This window comes from Orbicella faveolata, unplaced genomic scaffold (genome assembly GCF_042242905.1).
Source record: "Orbicella faveolata isolate gen_17 unplaced genomic scaffold, um_ofav_v1 contig_3, whole genome shotgun sequence".
Classification (NCBI taxonomy): domain Eukaryota; kingdom Metazoa; phylum Cnidaria; class Anthozoa; order Scleractinia; family Merulinidae; genus Orbicella; species Orbicella faveolata.
Genome location: NW_028301558.1, coordinates 2,153,991 through 2,172,853, shown reverse-complemented (window position 1 = coordinate 2,172,853; position 18,863 = coordinate 2,153,991). Strand labels below are relative to the sequence as shown.

At 38.3% G+C, this 18,863-nt stretch overlaps 1 protein-coding gene across 1 annotated transcript; it reads left to right on the top strand.

Moving 5' to 3' along the window:
* Window positions 1-1,413: 1,413 nt before the first annotated feature.
* On the top strand, window positions 1,414-11,162 carry LOC110048732 (phosphoenolpyruvate carboxykinase, cytosolic [GTP]-like). The gene is made up of 7 exons (XM_020754506.2): window positions 1,414-1,550; window positions 1,704-1,982; window positions 2,219-2,403; window positions 4,703-5,091; window positions 5,749-6,064; window positions 6,822-7,286; window positions 8,351-11,162. Exons 1-7 carry the CDS (start codon window positions 1,525-1,527, stop codon window positions 8,632-8,634), a joined length of 1,944 nt encoding a protein of 647 aa, XP_020610165.2. The 5' UTR covers window positions 1,414-1,524; the 3' UTR covers window positions 8,635-11,162.
* Window positions 11,163-18,863: the final 7,701 nt, after the last annotated feature.

Below are 18,863 nucleotides of genomic sequence, written 5' to 3'. Positions count from 1 at the left end.
AATATTTCAGTTACCGATTGTCTAATAGATTACTCGTGTCGGCGAAATTTCGAACGTTACGTTGTGCAAATGTAACAGTATTGGGTTCAGGCTCAGTCGCAATTTATATCATTACACTTTGCCATTTCCTTTGCTGTGGCCATACAGAAAATGAAACATCGGGAAGCCTTCAGAAAGCCTCCGGGAAGCCTCTGAGAAGCCTCGAAATTTGTGCTCTTTTCCCTTTGCCTTTTATTCCAGCCCATTTTCCCGTGGGCTCGCGAACTCGTTCCATGCTTCACAATTTGCTCAGCGGAATTACAGATACAAACAAGCTTAAACGACCTAAAAACACATCTTCAGCCAGATTGAGCCGCGAACGAAAAGTAAGAACTTTCCTTCTTTTTGCCATCGGCATCTCCTTACGCTGAAAACAGCTTTTAGGCCTTTTTTTCGGGGGGGGGGGGGGGGGGAGGTATTAAAAACCCAAGTCCATTTGCATAGTATAACACCCGAAATTTCCCCGACACGAGCAATCTATTAGGCAACCCGAAAGTGAAGTCTTAATTTATTATTTTTACACTATTTTGGGGTGGTCCGTAGATGGTACGCGGACCGGGAGTCAGTGTTTTCGGGTTGCCCTCAACTTCATTATCTTCAACTTCGTTGTCTGTCATTCGATCAAACTTAGTTTTCTATCGAGTGATTGGTCACTGAGGTTCCTGCAAGGGGTCTGAATTCGCTGTAACTTCAAACTAAAAATTCATCAGTCTGTGAAAACGCCGTGTAGTTGCACTCTCCTAGTGATGGGCTCCTGCTTATTCTTATTTCTTTGGACTTTCATTCCAGTCTCTTTAGACGATGGAGTAACTCATTCATAGCCTGTCCATAGACCCTCTACTTTGTCTTGAGTTTGTCAACTCGTCGAAATCGCGGGCAAGTGTTAACCGGAAGGGATTTGAAAAAGCCCGAACGCAAGGGGGTGGCCCTACAAAGGAGAGATAAGATTCTTTTGCGTCATCTTCGCGATCACTCTCAAGGGCTCGAAGAAAAACGACTCGAAGCAAAAACTGGTTTTCTCTTTTGTGTAAATTACTAAACAGTGAAAAATGTGTAGAGAATGGGGTGACGTATGTTCACTTTCTCGTGACAATCATAAGTTATTATCATCATCACTGAAGAGGAAGGAGGAATGCGGAATTAATTTAGTCTTCCGGCGTGTCTTGCGTCACGTCGTAGTCAGGCGAAACGTAAGTACTTCAGTTGCTGTCTCGCTTCGTGTATTTCCGTTGCGTGATTTGTTGGGGGTAAAGAGAGAACGGAATAATTAGTGTGACGTAAGAAAACCTCTTGCTCAATATGTTACATGTAAGCCAATCAAATTGCGTCTCCTATGATACCACCCTTCTCGCATTGACCTTTGGACTCGTTTCTACGGAAAGCGCTTTGTAGCAGCGTTCCCTTGGAAAATTACCGGGAATCACATGTACAATAATCGTAGTCGTAGCGTAACCTGTATATATTTATTTCTAAACACAGAGCAACATGTCATTTGCATCAGCAATATCGCGGTAAGCACAGCTACACTCCTGCCTTAGTTTGAATTTGTCGTATCCAGAATTTGTCGTGTCCAGAATTTGCCGTGTCGTGTCTTGGGTTCATGCTGTTTTATGAAACTCAGTATATAGCAACTGAATTTCTCCTCGACTCTTTCTTTCTTGCAGGTTTCCGTCGTTAGCTGTTTCACGGTCAGCTCCCTTTACACTACGTAAAAGCATCGTTCTTCGAAGAATGGCTTCTCAGCTGGCAGCCGGTTGTTCTGTTATTCGAGGACATTTCGAATCCTTACCCGCCAAGGTACAAGACTATGTTGCTGACAAAGTCGAACTGTGCCAACCAGACAACGTTTATATTTGTGATGGATCTAAAGAAGAGAACGAGTCCCTCATTAATGAGTTGATCGAGGCTGGTGTGCTTACCAAACTTACTAAATATGATAACTGGTATGTTTAGATACTTGCTTCAAAGTCTAGCTAAGTTTTTATTTGACACTTTCTGTCAAAGTTGTTGTACACTTGTTAGGGGCATGTCTTCATTTTCCTGAAGGCCCTGATTTCTGCAGTTTATATGATCTTTGTCTGACAGTGTTACATGAACTACTGTCACTGCTCTACACTTGGGAGATCATCAAAGAGAGAGCTCGATCACCTCAAAGCAAACTTCAATTTATATTTCATAGTTTCTTGGCGCGTACTGATCCACGCGACGTGGCACGTGTGGAGTCTAAAACATACATTTGTACAGAGGAGAAACGAGAATCAATTCCAGCAGCCAAAGATGGAGTTAAAGGCCAGTTGGGTAACTGGATGAGTATAGAAGCTATGAAGAAAGAGTTGGGTAAACGATTTCCTGGATGTATGAAAGGTAAATTGAAACTCGTTCATGTCGAATACTGTACTGGGCAAATTAAGCTTAGAAAAAATTATAATGATTTACAAGAAAAAAAAGGTTCTGATGAGGATACATTTGTGCTTGTAACGTTAGATTATTTTCAGGGGATAGAAAATTTTATATTTCGTTTCTCGTACGTTTGGTCGAAATCGTCTCGTCATACCGGTGTTTTCGGCACGTCCTGTTGGAGCGTGATTTTGATTGGTTGGTTATGGGAGGTGTGTCGAGGGGCATGCCACGTAAATGGAACATTGTTCATTTACAGAAGTTTCAAAGGTCATTTTGCCTTGTGCCAATATCTGAATATATCTATATTGGAAGAGTGTTTGTGTTGTTTTGACTTAAGAGTCTTATTCTTAATACCTGCTATGTTGCTTAATATTTTTGTTTTTGTTTTGTCTGTCTATCTCATCATAAAACAGACCATCCTTACTTGAATTGCCTACATTTTGAACTTTTCTTTGAATTTAAAATATGCTCACAGAAAAAAAAATGGAATTGTGTCATAACATTATAATTTTCAGTGGAAAGAATAGCTTTCATTTTCCTTACGTTTGTTGGAAATAATTGTCTTGTCATCATGGTATTTTCACTCGCTGATATTGATTGGTCGGTTCAGGAGGTGAGTTCAGGAATAGGAAAAATCGATGCAATATTGTTAATTTAAAGAGTCAGAAGTATCAAAGGTCATTTCATTTTGTGCCATTAGTTCTGTGTTGTTGAAGAATGTTTGTTTTGTTTTAACAAAGAGTCCTTGTTGTCAGTGCTTGTTGTTATCTGTGATTATTGTTTAACATTAATTCTTGATTGTCCCTATATCATCCCCCAAGACTTTACCCTCACTTGCACTGCTTATATTTTGAGCTATATTTTATTTTATGTGCGGTGGTTGATACCTGTGTTTGAATTTATCAAAATACATATGTGTGCTATTAAATTAAAAAAGTTTTAGACAGAAGAACAAGTTTATGGTTGGTTAGAGGAATATAGAATATGGAGTAAGGAAAAACTGATATAATCTTGGCTACCCAACAACATTCACATAACTACAATGTACTTAAAATACATGCTGTACCTCTTAACCCTTTCACTAGCAATCATGCATGCCTTATTTTTATAAGGGACCCTCTTGTGATGATAAACCTCTGAAGTGTTGTTATAGTGACCCTTGATAATTTTTTACTCAGATAAGATGAAACGTGTAGGGGTTGTTTTGGTTTAGGAGTTGATTTCTGATAATTATTGTTTAACCAAATCAAAATCCAGGACCGCTGCCAACAGTTTCAATTTAAATTAACAACAGGTCCCAACTTGCTTTAAGTCATGGCTTCAAAATGTAGTTTCAAGATGCATTTTGATATTATTTGAAGCAATTTCATCAAAATAGTGTTCAACTGTTGGTTTATTTACAGCTATAATGCAAAAGTGTAATATTTTGAAATGTTTTTGCAATTTACTCAAGATTAAACTTACAGAGTATTTTTATTGTACTTGCCATACACCATAGTTTAAGGCACTGGTATAAACTTTTAATATCACTTCTGATTCACGCAAAATTCATGTTCTACTGATTTTCAATATCCACGGAAATATTGATTGGCTTCAAAAATACATTATGCCAAACTTCAATTCATGTCCAATTACTGATGTAAGTTTTATACCTAATAAGAGTATCCTATTACAGGAAGACTGTTTAAAAGATGATTGAAATGGTTGGTATGGTCTTGAAAAAACTGTATGGAGACACCTTAAATGCTTTGGGTTAATCCTAGAATTAAATGTCAATGGAAAACATCCTGAATGGGACAGCATAATCCAACTCTAAAATCAAATTAAATGAAAAACTTTATTTACATGTTGAAATTTATCCAGCCAGGAGGAAACACCCCTCTACCAATTGGGGACACTTAATATCCAAGGCTAGTTTTTATTGATGCTTGTCACCAAGCATAAAATCACATTTACATTTTAACTCTAAATTTACTGTTCCACTGCGAAAAGTTAAAGAAAAAGTTCAATGTTCCAAAAACTATCATTGGCTTCAACCACGTTTTGTTTCCTGAGTAGCCCAACCTGAAGCTTACTGCCAGGTCTCCCGCTAGTTTCCAGATCCTATAGTTCCAACTCATGAAACTCTGTGACAAAGCTCTTACTGTTGTCAGTCTGTTCAGGTCAAAAATAAGTTTTTTCGTATATTCACTTGCAAATGATCAATCGACTCAGTTCTGGTAATGTGTTTGACTCCATACTGAATCTGATGTGTCTCTTTTAGGTCGCACCATGTATGTGATGGCATTCAGTATGGGTCCTGTGGGATCACCTGTATCCAAGATTGGTATTCAGGTTACTGACTCTCCTTATGTTGTGTGCTCCATGCGCATAATGACTCGGATGGGTGCAGAGGTTTTGAAAGTTCTTGGCGACAGCGACTTTGTGAAGTGTCTTCACTCGGTTGGTGTGCCTAAACCTGAACCACCATCTCAGTACAAATGGCCATGTAATCCAGATAAGACCATCATCTCTCATTTTCCTCATGATCGTGAGATTAAGTCATTTGGAAGTGGTTATGGAGGAAATTCTCTACTGGGAAAGAAGTGTTTTGCTCTAAGGATTGCTAGCACTCTTGGTCGTGATGAAGGATGGCTGGCAGAGCATATGTTGGTATGATAAAATTTCTCAGTCTTCAATCTGAAATTAAGTGATTTAGTGACAATTTATAATTCTTAAGGTTACCCAAGAATAAAGATCATAAGGTGGGCCACAATTTTTGTTATTATTTTTCTGTTTTGGCAATCTATAACAAGTGGAAGGGAAACTATTTGAGCCAGGAAAGCCTTAGAAACAATAACAGAAACATGAAAATTACTTACAAATGAGGCTTTCGACACTTTTAGAGACATGTGTAGAAAGCCTGACTTGAAAGTTATTTACATCTTTCAGTTATTGTTTCTAAGGCTTTCATGGATCAAATAGTTTCTCTTCTACTTGTTAGGTAAGACCGACTGTCAGGGGCTGGAGCCATGAAACACACAAACGTCTCAAAGGAAAGATGTCCCATTGGATTGGCCACGTCCTATCTACTCACATCAACAAGTTAATACCACATATCTAGCATGGTTGCCATGATGGTGTACACACCCAACTAGTTTGCAGGGAGACACGGGTTTGAATCCTGCTAGGGACACAAAGTTTTTCTTTCATTTCAGAGACGTGTGTCGAAAGCCTGACTTGTACATTATTTACATATTTATGTTATGGCAATCTATGAGTAGTTGAATTTCTACAGTATCAAACTGTTTATCTGTTTTGGCCATCTAGGTTGTGGCTCTCACAAACCCTAAAGGTGAGAAGAAGTACATTGCTGCTGCCTTCCCAAGTGCGTGTGGAAAAACAAATCTGGCCATGATGACACCAACACTACCAGGGTGGAAAGTTGAGTGTGTTGGAGATGACATTGCTTGGATGTGGTTTGATGAAGAAGGTCAACTTCGGGCCATCAACCCAGAGAGTGGCTTCTTTGGAGTTGCACCAGGGACATCAAACAAGACCAACCCAGTTGCTATGGATACTTGCCAAAAAGGAACACTTTTTACAAATGTTGCCCAAACAAGTGATGGTGACTTTTGGTGGGAAGGTATAATGTAATATTTGGGCAGTGAATATTTTAATCTGAATTACAAATGACATGATGTTAGGATATCAACTAAATCTTTATGTCAAAATGAGAGTGGGATTTTTGGGGTTGAACATGTGATAATGACCCAATCAAAATAGTGGATAAAATACGCAAACATGAAAATTAACTTTTAGGTTCAGGTTTAGGGTTAAAAGCAGTAAGGATAACATATTTCTTGCTGTGATTAATTCACTGAATCTTGGTTATCAGTCATTATTAACCAATAATGAGTGTAAATGGATAATGACTTCAGTAAGTGTTGTTGACATGTACATGTAGTTAACATTTTTTTGGCTGTAATGGCAAGTTATGTCGAAAAAAATGGACAGCAAAGACAGCAGATTTCGTAAGCTTTCTACTACAAAAATGTGGGAAATATAAGATGAATACCATCCTGGAAACTAAAAAGCCACATAATTTAAAAGTAATGACCCAATCAACTCAACTACCTAGAACTTGATACAAAAGATCTAATCGTTATATTCTATCATCTCAATGTTCCACAACTGGCACAAACTTGCTAAAATAAGTGATGATGTTTAAAATGGAAGCTTTAAACATTCTTTTTTAATGTGTGTTATAGATATGTTATATTATATATCATATTATATATTTTTCAATTTATCCTTAGTCTATAAAATTAACGACAACATTTACATGTTCATTATATTAGTCTTTGTGTCATCAGTATGTCAACAGATCGTTTATTGCGCAGGTTTACCATTACCAGAGAATGCAAATATCACAAGCTGGCTAGAGGAGAAAAACTGGAAGCCTGGCAACACCAAGGCAGCACATCCTAACTCCAGATTCTGTGCACCAATCAGTAATTGCCCGATCATGGATGCTGACTGGGAGAATCCTAAGGGTGTTCCTATCAGTGCAATATTGTTTGGTGGCCGACGCCCTCAGGGAGTTCCATTAGTGTATGAGGCCTTTAACTGGCAGCATGGGGTGTTCATTGCCTCATCTATGTCGTCAGAGGCCACAGCCGCTGCAGAGCACAAGTCTAAAACAGTCATGAGAGATCCCTTTGCCATGAGACCCTTCTTTGGCTACAATTTTGGCAAGTACATGGAGCATTGGCTTAGTATGGCCAAAAATCCAAATCACAAGTTGCCAAGAGTTTTCCATGTAAATTGGTTCCGCACTGATGAAAATGGCAAGTTTTTATGGCCAGGTGAGCTTTGTGAGGCATACTCTATAGATATGGTCAAAACCAGGCAAGTGCTCCTTCCAATGATGATGTTGATGAATTCACTAGATATATGGAAAAATGTTGGTTGGTTGACTGTACTGTTAAGCTTGAAAAAACAGTACAAGAGGTGGCTGACCCAATAATACTGTTATGCATATTAGGGGCTGCATAGACCCTTTGCATAAATGGTGCCTAAATATTAATAACAATACTTTATAATACATCCTTTGCCCCATACTTATGTTTCCAGACAAAGGATTTTTCATATGAATGTGAGGCTTAGGATGTATCAAGTATTGTTATTCAAATATTGGCGCCATTTGTACAGAGTGGTCTGGTATGTATTCAGGTTTAACTTGTGTACCAGCAAGCTCTCTTCAGTTAAAATATTCTTTCTAAAGACAGTGAACCTTAACCAGATACCTCATGGAACAAGCCCATAAAAGGCAAGGACACGCCACCTTTGAAGCACTTTGTTGCCTTTTTCGATACCAGTGTATGGATCTTTATTGCACACAGGATTTAATCTTCCAGTAACTTGGTCAGATTACACCTAATTATTTAGTTCAATCTTTGTTTTAATAATTGTTTAAAGAGGGTCATTTGGGGGGGGGGGGGGGGGGCGCTCCAGCACGGTTCACGAACAGAACATAGAGGATCCCGGATATAAAAATTCTGTTGTCCCGAGTCACGAAAATATTTAATAATATATATAATTTTTAATAATTTGTTCTTACACTAGGAAGAGTGCATGGTCGAAAAAAGCAAAATCATAAAGGCTAACTCGAGGCTCCATATTGCAAATCGCATACCCAAGTCACTCTCGATAGACGACTCTAACCATTCGGAGGACTTGTGTCTCAAAATAATGTAGAATAGGCAGCAGGGGTTCACATTAGTTTCTTTGAAATTGAATGGTTTTGAGTCACATTAAGAAAACAAATTTTTGCTGATCCTTGTTTTCAGTTATCACTATTGTTTTAATTGTTTAGAGTCCCTTTTTGTAATTTCTATTACTCATCTACTTTGCTTACTGTAATTTGAAGGGTTTGGAGAGAATAGCCGTGTTTTGGAGTGGGTGTTAAGACGTTGCAGTGGAGAGGACATTGCCGATCCCAGTCCAATTGGATTCATCCCTAAGAGTGATACAATCAACACACAAGGTCTTGAAGAATTGGACATGGAGAAGTTGTTTAGCATTCCTAAAGACTACTGGATGGAAGAATGCCAGTCTTTACGGAAATATTATGATGAACAACTTGGTGAAGACTTGCCCCAAGCTGTTCGTAACGAGTTAAATGCTCTTGAAGGAAGACTCCAGGCAGTTTAAATGGCTGTAGATAAATAGCTGTAGAAAGCACACTTTTAGGTTAATTCTATGTAAAATCTCTATTTATGCATCACATCATGGAACATCCTAAAAACCCAGTTTTTGCCAGGAAGCTTTGGTGCACTGTGCAGCATTGGAAGACAGTAGAAACCTGACTATCATGTGAACCAAAACAGTAACATGTGCAAAAAGCATAATGGTCAATACTGGGTCTTTTAGTTTGCGTGGAGTGAAATCAAGTTGAGATTTCCTCATCTGCAGTGTACTAGTAATGATTAGTATCACCCAACTAGTGGACTAAAGCAAATCCTGTATTTTAATTGGCTACGCTACTAGAGGACTATTAGTAGTAGTCCTCAAGTTGCAAAATTGGCTCAATCGAGCATGACGCTTTCTTTCATTTTATTCCCAAATAAGTATTTCTTTAACTTGCATTTGCTAACTTTATTATTGCCTTTTCAGTCCGACTAGTTGGGTGATACTAAAACAATGAGACCCTTCGCCCTCAAGGGCCATGGGTCAATAGCCCTTGTGGGCTATGGGTCTTATTGTTAATTAGTTATTCAATATATACCATAGAGCCCATTCAATACAACCACCAACAGGCCGAAAAAATCTGGCATTTTAATGTTTAGTGGTTTTTCAATTGCTATCAATTCTACTTTAATTTGCTTTAATGTCTTTTCAGGTATTTCAGCAGAGAAATTTAATAGTCCTTACCCAAAATATAGGAGAAATGCAAGAGTTTCAAATAAGAAATTGCCCAAGCTTTCTGCTAAGCCAAAAGTGGTTGTAGGGCAGGGTTCCACTTTGAATTAATATAAATGTGCGGTAATTAAAACATACTTCTTAGGTAGTTGTAGTTTTAAAAACTGTAGGATTGAGTGCAGAAAGGTCTCATCAATTTTTTGAACACAAATGGAACAAATCTTCTTTCTAATCTGTTGTTATATATGGGACCAAGAAATACCAATGTTTGTTGTAACTTTTCGCTTTCAGAAACAAACGAACAAAAAAGATTTCGGCCCTTCAAATGAAAATTGTTTAATATAACTGGATAACATAAAAGGGATAGCAGTAGCAGTTGGTAGATGCTGCAACAGCTGTGCAGCAATAGAACTAAAGAAGAATTGGCTTGTTAGGAACCTATGAATACATTCAAGGCTACAGTAACCAATAATCCTCCAACTAAGTGTAGTCAGCAACACAATGACACAAAGTTACTTTCAGTAGGGAGCTTTTGCCAGTAACCATAATGACCATGTAGACAAAAAAAAAAAAAAAGAATTTTCTATCATCATATTTCACAACATTACCTTTGAACATCTATTTTGCATGTTATCGGGTGTTACGAGTACTCATCTCCATTAAGACCACGAAATAGTCACCTTGCCTCAACAAAATACATTTAGTCTGGATTTAAATCTGCCTACTAAACTTCTTGTTAGGGTCATGATTTGTAAAGCTCCCAAATTTTGCTGGATGCTAACAAGCTAGGATGTTGCCATAGTTTAGTAAACAACCAAAATAATGTACCCCTTAGATCAGTTGGCTGAAAACTTTGGCCTCGATGGATAGGTTTGCTCTGTTGTGTTTAACAAACTTCTTAGTTAAATTTCTTATTTATAGACCAAATGATGCAATGGTAAATCAATTGACTTACAGTTAGGAGTACTTACTAACAGTAGTCAGTCGGTCAGAATTAATTATTTACCAAAGCAGTGAATGGCTGTATTTGGAGGGGCTCTGTAATTAGCATACTGCTTGGTATTTCATGGGTGTGTTTTTGATGCCTAGGATTTTTTTTGAAGGAGTGAACTTGGCATAATTAGTAATTAATAATGATTTCATGCAATTTTCTATACTCTAAACATGTATATTGTATTTGTTTGTTTTCGTTTATCAAATTATTAGTCCATTGCGAATGGATAAGTGAGGTGTACAAATGTTTAGTGCTGCAAACTCCAGACAACCAAATAGAAGGTGACCTCTTAATATACTGGCACAGGTTTTCTGTTATTGCGTTTCACAGGTTTAGTAAAATCAGTCTAGTTTTCATTGGCAGTCATTTAATTAACTTTTAAATAATGTGCGATATTATTTGTTCAGGCCACAACATGCTTCTCTGTAACAACTGTTTTCTTATTTGATATTTAAATGGTGAACAAGAAATATTAATAAAGTGATATTAGCTTGCTCTCCTCAATTGTAACCTCGGACAACAATTCCTTAGCTTAGTTAAAAAAAAAAAAGAATAGAAAAATTTATTGATTAGGCAAAGTGGGAAGATACACCCTTTTCCCATTTGTGTTACATCTTTAAGTTCTTAACAGGAAAATGCTGTCATTAATTAAAGAAAAGCTAACTGAATTTGATATCTTATTTTTTTCATTCAAAATAAAATCAAAGGCTGACTTGTCCCCATTCATTCTTATGAAAAAATTGCAAGATTGAAGAAAGATTGTTCACAGTACTTTCTCAAACGAGGGGACGGGACAGGTTGGCAATAAAGGCTAAATTTTACATGACATGTTGTGTCACTATATTGTTCTAAAGCCGTGTAAAGCAAAGGTTGACAGGCAGCCAGTGTGGTGGGCAGATAAGTCGCAGCGACTAAAATAGAACATCAAAGACTGACACAACCAGGATTGGGCTTGGTCCACAAATTAACATCAAAGGAACTAGCAAGGACGGCATAAAATTTGAACGAAATGAAAAGTAAAAAACAAAATTACTGGTTGCCATCACTATAGTGAAAACTCGAAGAGACTTGAGTACCGCTCTTCGAAGGCTGCGATATAACTTATTTTGCCACCTCTATTTAAGTGAATGCCATCCGAAGAAAAGAAACTATTACGAGCCCTCCAAAATTTCCTATGGCCCCAATATAGGGAGTAAGGGATAGGCTCTAAGGCCACCCGAAGATATCGTTTTAAAATATCGACTTTTTGGTTGAAAATCACAGCTGAGCGTCGACGGATAGTCTGGCGTACGCTTACACCCTTCACACCTTACGAATCATGCAGCAAGTGCACGAAATCCTCAATGGCAGAGCCCACTTGCAAAGGAGGACAAGATGTTAAGTCACTAGTGCCAAGTTGCACAATAACTATATCTGGGCGGAACGAGTGAAGGACATGTAGGTCGAACGTTACCGTCATAGCGATTGTGCGCCCCCCAACCCCACGCCAACTTATGTGAGCTGACACCGTCAATTGGAACGTTGAATCCAAATGCCCGTAGTTAGTTTCAATGAAATCATGTAAGCGACGAATACTGAAACGAATGGCGCAGAATTAAAATGCAGGGTCTACCCATATTAAACTACCCGTCGAAAGAGCTCCGCAATTAAGCACAAAAGGAATCAAAGTAAATAAATTCTAGAAATACTACAAGACGAAATAACTAAAGAGCACTCGCCTGAAAGAACAAATACGTACGCGTCTTAACGCTGAATAGCTGAAAAGTTCTTCTTGCGATGATGACAATAGTAGAAGAGGGGCCCCGTGTACGAGGTGACCGACCTTTTGTACTTAACTGAGACACGCGCCCATTGTTGCAACTTTAAAACACAAACCGCAAGCTGATAAGACATAGGAAATGCCTTGCGTTAAAATAACATTATCTTTCCGGTTTTCGGCATAATGTTCGTTTTTTTTTCCTACTTGAAGCTGTAAAGACATGAAACTGCACATTCGAGCGAAAACGGACGTAAATTGTCCATTTTCGCTTCATACCTCCCAATTCCCTCTAAAGCACAGTTTGGCTACTTGAAGCTGTAAATACTTGAAACTGCACACTTGAGCAAAAACGCACGTAAAATGACGATTTTCGTTTCATACCTCCAAATTGTCTCAAAGACGCAGTTTTAGCTACTACACGCTGTAAAGATTGGAAACTGCACATTTGAGCGAAATCGCACGAGAAATCTCGATTTCGTTTCATGCCTTACAATTGCCACAAAAACACAGTTTTAGCTATTACGAGCTGTTAAGACTGGAAACTGCAAATTTGTGCAAAATCGCACGAGAAATGTCGACTTTCGCTTCATGCCTCCCTATTGCTTCAAAAACACATTGTTTTTCTACTTGAAGCTATAAATATTTGACCCTGCTTTTTTGAGTGAAAACGGACGTAAAATGACAATTTTCGCTTCACACCTCCAAATTGCCTCCAATACACAGTTTTAGCTACTTCAGTACTTGAAGCAGTAAAAACTTCAAATCGCACGAGAAATGTCGATTGTCAATTCATGCCTCAAAATTGCCTCTAAAACAGTTTTAGCTTCTTGAAGCTGTAAATACTTGAACCTACTTATTTGAGCGAAAACGGACGTAAAATGACGATTTTAATACTTGCAAACTGCCTCAGAAACGCGGGTTTCGCTACTAAAAGCTGTTAAGACTGGAAACTGCACATTTGAGTGAAAATCGCTCCCAATTACCTCTAAAATACAGTTTTAGCTATTTGAAGCTGTAAATACTTGAAACTGCACATTGGAGCGAAAACGGACGCAAAATGACAATTTTCCATTTAAACCTTCCAATCGCTTCAGAAACGCAGTTTTAGCTACTACCAGCTGTAAAGACTTGAAACTGCACATTTGAGCGAAGTCGCACGAGAAATGTCGATTTTCGCTTCATGCCTCCAAATTCCCTCGGAAACAGAGTTTTAGCTACTTGAGGTTGTAAATACTTGAAACTGCACATTTGAACTAAAAAGGACGTAAAATGTCCATGATTTTCACTTCATGCCTCCCAATTGATTCTAAAACACATTTTTGAGTTTTTTTTGGTAAAAAAAGTCCCTCTTAGTCAACGGGTCTGGGGTATGTTATGAGCGGGTCAATGGATGAGTGAGTGAGCGAGCGAGCGATGTACGTATGTCACACCAATCAGATTGACATTTCTTCTGAAAAGTCTCGGAAAAAATAAAAGCTCGTAAACAGCAATACCATTTCCTCAATTGGCTCGATCTACAACAATAATAGCTTAATGCTACCATAACGAAGATATAAACAACTTGTATACATTCGTGTTAATACCACCGGTAGACGTGTCAGAGCGATCGTGACATATTTATGACCTTTAAGTCCTACGAATTATATTCTGTGAGCTAGAAAGTCCGCATCTCAACACTCCAAGCCGGTTTGGCATTCGCATCTGCAATTTGCTAGACTACAAGTAGTTCCTCTTTTGCTTAGTCCGTCGTGCGTAACGCGAAAGAAAACCGCGAGAAAAAAATGGCCGCGCGAAATCCTGGGGGCGGGGAGCGCGCGAATCGCGCGGCCTTTTTTTTCTCGCGGGTTTCTTTCGCGTCACGAACGACGGACTGAGCGAAAGAGGGACTACTTGTAGTCTAGCAATTTGCAGCCAGAAATTCCATACTGATGATGTAAAGGTGTACTGAATCTGGATAGGAGCGCCGATTAATCAACTTGCATAGTATGTTGAGCGATCTAACGCTTACCTTCATTACTCTATCACCTAGGGTATGACCAAACGCGCAGGTGACAAAATTAGATGCGATTTAGTAAATTGAGATCCAGAATATTGAGTAACTTATCTGACTATCCGTTCGCAATCTTCGCTTCGGTTAAATTGTTATGAATACACAGCCAGTAGGCAAAACCGATTACAAGGCATCCTGCAGAGCTTTTACGGTAATCTATCCGATGAACTATTTATCTTGAGAATTATGTCTATATAGAACATGGTCAGTTATGACTTATTTTTGGTTAGATTAAAAATTGAAATCTCGACCCGAGGAACAAACTCCATGCCATTCCTCGTTTTCCGGTGGGATCATTTGTGGTCCACATCGGGGATCGTTTGCGGTTCGGGATCATTTGCTGTATAATTTGGGGATTATTTCCGGTCTGGGGATCATTTGAGTCGCTGTACTTACCAAATTTCAAAGCCGCGAATTAAGGAGACCCTCGAAAAGGAAAACTGGGGTGTGGAAAAGTTAAAGAAAGTTTCACTGGGCACGGTTGTCAACCGCTTAAAATATGACAGGCGTCAAAATAGGGCTTCCAAGATGAGCAAGCCATAAGGGAAGTTTATAGGCGTTATTTTTCCCTCATGTTAAACTTACCAATGGTAACAAGCAAAGGCGAATGGGTTCAACATTCTTAGTTAAGACTTCAGAAAGCGCTCAGCCGGGATTTACCACGGACTACACCTCTCGTTGGTTGGCTGTACCTCGATCTGTTGTAAAATTCTTTTATGGCAAGTTATTTGGAATAAGCGTATCTTGTTCACGTTCAGTTGAGTTAATGTTAAAGAAAGAGGCAATAGAGTGTTTTTCAATACTTTTAACAGACAATGGTAGTGCACTTGAACAGCGCACTGAGCCAATATTAAGCCGAAATTTTGATTAAACCAGTGTAGTAGGACCAAACGCTACAGGAATCAATCTTGAAACATCAATGGTCAGTCTAGTTTTGTAACAACGATTTATTCTCTTAAATAGATTAGCACGCGGCTTTTAGTTCAAACCTCATCAACCCAAAGGAGCAACGATAACTTTTGAGGTTGACCGCTCTATTGCCCATGATTATGACCCTTGAAATTGGTGCATGCGAGATTGTTTTAGCAAAACATTGCAGTTGTCGAAAGGCTTCCTGTGGCGAAAATTGCACTCGGGTGATATGACGACATTCCATTTAGAGTAATTTTTAGCTGTTTCTTCAGCTCAGTTAGGGTGGCTACACGTATGATTCTTAACATACACTGGTGGCGCGATATTTCCAAAAATCATCACGTCTTTGCCAGCCAAAACAGCCTTTTTCTAGCCGAGGCTTTAAGGGAGTACCTTTAGGGGAAATGCATGGGACTTCACGTATGTTGCCTTTATTGCTCCTCTTTTCACGGTATGACTTGCCAACAATTTGACTTGAAAAAGCGCAATCACATTTATTGTTACAAAAATTGTAGATTTCAAACTTACTTGTATTCGGTAAGCTCGGATAACCAATACGCCCGACTTCGAAAATTTCCAGTTATTTTCTTTAAACTGAAGGCAGAATATGGGCAATTAACCACGTCCGCAAGTTTATCATATCCCATTAACATCAATAAACTATTTACTTTGTTGTAGTTGATGACCTATGAAATAAAGGAATTTAGAAAATAGCCCCAAGAAAATACGCGCGCTGATTGGATAAAAATCGTGTTTCCATAACGCGATAGAAACACAGAACTAGCACGAGCTGTTGACGTAATGATGGCGCGAGCAAAGAGAATGTACACTTTGATAATCAAAGTTAACAAGTTGTTTTCCTTTTTTTGGTCGCGGCGTTGTCTAAAAGTTATAGAAAATATGTTCCTCCGTGTTTCTATCGAGTAGAGATAGAGATTTCTATGAGGTGATAGTTGATGAGGCCGAAGGCCAAATCAGCTATCACCTCAGAGAAATCGAGAGCGAATAATCTAATTGTTTTAGTAGAATTCTAACTAAAATAAACGCAAATAACGGTTTCTATTTATTTTTCTATGCATTATTGAACTTTACGCTTTAACAAAATCGCACGCATTGAATTGTCTCGGTAAATTTGCAGTTGTTTACGCGCGCGCACCCATTTTTTTAAAATAATTTCAAGCATTTAAAGTCAAGAAACCGCTAATGTCCTTCTCTTAATCTTCTCAGGAATTTAATTATCAATTTACATCTTAACTTTCTTCCAGAACTTCAGAAAAACGATAAAAACGTCCCATTTCGTAGACGACCGACAGCCACTGCACTCTATTGGCTGATAGTATACGAGTAGCTCAGCCAATCAGATTGCAGCATTTGCATTAGCATACTAGTAGAATTCTACTAAAACTCGATAGAAACAGAATAGAATGTTAGTTCCAGTTATAAGAACAAGAGTAACTAAATTGCACCTTGTTCTTTTGAATATTGTTGAGCAGCACAGGACAGGCAATAATAAAAATATTTAAAATCTTAAGATGCGTGCTTCAGCTTCAAAATGAACTACTTGGAAGTTCTCGTTAATTATTAATCATAACAATGTGATTGGTGCATAAACTGGTGTATTTTGCTCTAATTTATCTGCAAAGTTGTAATCGGACAGTGTAATCGAACAGTTGGCTGTGATCGGACAGTTACACGAGCCAATCATCCACCAATCACAACATTGATTACAGTCACTATAGTAGCCAATTCAACCAAGACTGACTTCGTAAAATTGTGGAGGTTTAGTTTCTAGTGACTGTTTTGAAAGAAACTTGACAGCCAGTTTGCAAGCTATTCCCAAATTCTTAATTATATGATATTTAAAAATGACTATTAAAAGCTATTTTTCAAATCGTGGGAAATTGTAATTGTTATGATTAATTGGTAACAGGACATCGTGTCGTCCAATTCAGTCTGTAGTCATACTCGTGATTAACAAATCGGACTCCCGCTTCGCGGTCGTCCGATTTTGTTAATCACTCGTATGATTACAGACCGAATTGGTTTCCACTCAGTCCTATTACCATTATTGATCAAATAAAGAAATGAATGAAGTGAGATAAGTGTACTTTAGGTTATCGCATTTTATCATGAGGATAAGGCCCAGTTCATACGTCGCATTTCTGCCGTGTCGAATTCAATTCAATTAATTGTAGCAGCAATGCGACTGTGGATTCATACGTCGCACTTGTGTCGCACTTAATTCAGAATTATACTGTCGGGTATGTCGGCCAGCGGAAAATGTTTTAAACGTAGAGTATTCAATATGGCGGACGAAAATACTGAGCGACGAAGCACTTTAATTTTACGAAAAATTGTCCGCCAATGGAACGGGAAATCAAACACGACTTCAAATCACAATAAAACTTGCTACTTCTAACCAATGTGGCTGAAAATGTATACCAGAGTGTAAAACTACATAGATAATAGCATGGTATGTTTTTTTCTACATTACCTTGCATATTTCGGCCGGTTTTTATGTGCAATGGCTAAATGTGGCGGGAAATCAACCAAAATGCGTACTTTTTGTCAAATTAATGCCTTTAAGGCTAGAATTGCACTAACCTTGATGTTTCTTTTTGAAAATGTATTATTTTATGGCAATGGCAATGGAGACTACTTGAGTAGATCAAGGAAATCAGTGATTCAAATGGGTATTCAAAATTAATCGCTGAGTATAAAGAACAAAATAGGCAAACTATGTTGCCCAATTAACAGTAAGTATAAATTATAACCTCTGTATCTTTTGTTTCATTGCCAGCGACGTTCCAATATATATTCATTCTAACACTGTGTTACTCGCACTGGACATAAATATCAATTTTAAGGTCATTTGGCGTTTGCCTGAACTTGCCGTTAGGTCGTTAGTAAGCACAAGGAGCAGGCCTTATCCGAGGGTTTTAGAAGGGTTACGCGTCAGTCATTGAAAAGGAAAATAAGTATTAATACTTTACTATCAACCGACAATAGCCATTCATAATAAGCCGTTAAACGCCAAATGCCCGAATTTGTTCACTGTCAACCGTCGCAAAACAATATTTTTAACTTTTACCGTAAATCTTCGAATTAGCGCCCCCCTCGAATAAGCGCCCCTTCTATCGGCCAAAATTTAAAATAAGCGCCCCCCCCTCGAATAAGGGCCCTCTCCCCTCCCCCCATTTTGTGGACGAATAATGAGACAACAAAGGATGTGTAGTCTTCATCCTGTAGTATTAGATTTGTGCATTATTTCAGTTTGTGAACACGTTAAGTTTGGAAAAAAATTACAAGTGCTAACGGTGCCTCGATTTAAAGTTTAGGATCGGCTTTTTATGTTGATAAACAGCTTATGCTGTTGTTTACGCGCAGATGATGTATTAAAAAAATGATCATGCCTGGCCACGATTTGGGAAAAATGAAATAAGCGCCCCTCCTCGATTAAGCACCCCCCTCCAATAAGCGCCCCCGTCTTCTCCTAAATTTGAAATAAGCGCCCCGGGCGTTAATTCGAGGATTTACGGTAACCGTCACTGAAGGTACCCCGCTTCATTAAGACCCTCTTATAAACATGAAATATCAGAGAAAATAAATAGACTATTCATTCAATTTAAGTTACCTGACACTCATTGCCAGATGATGCTGAGGTATTGTGCCAAATTTCAATTAATGTGGTTGTAAGCTACATATTTTGCAAGTTAAAACAACATTTGTAACCTGATTTATATACTTGGTGTAGCATACATGAAGATATACAAGACGGACGATCGACTAGGGAAAACAGCAACAAC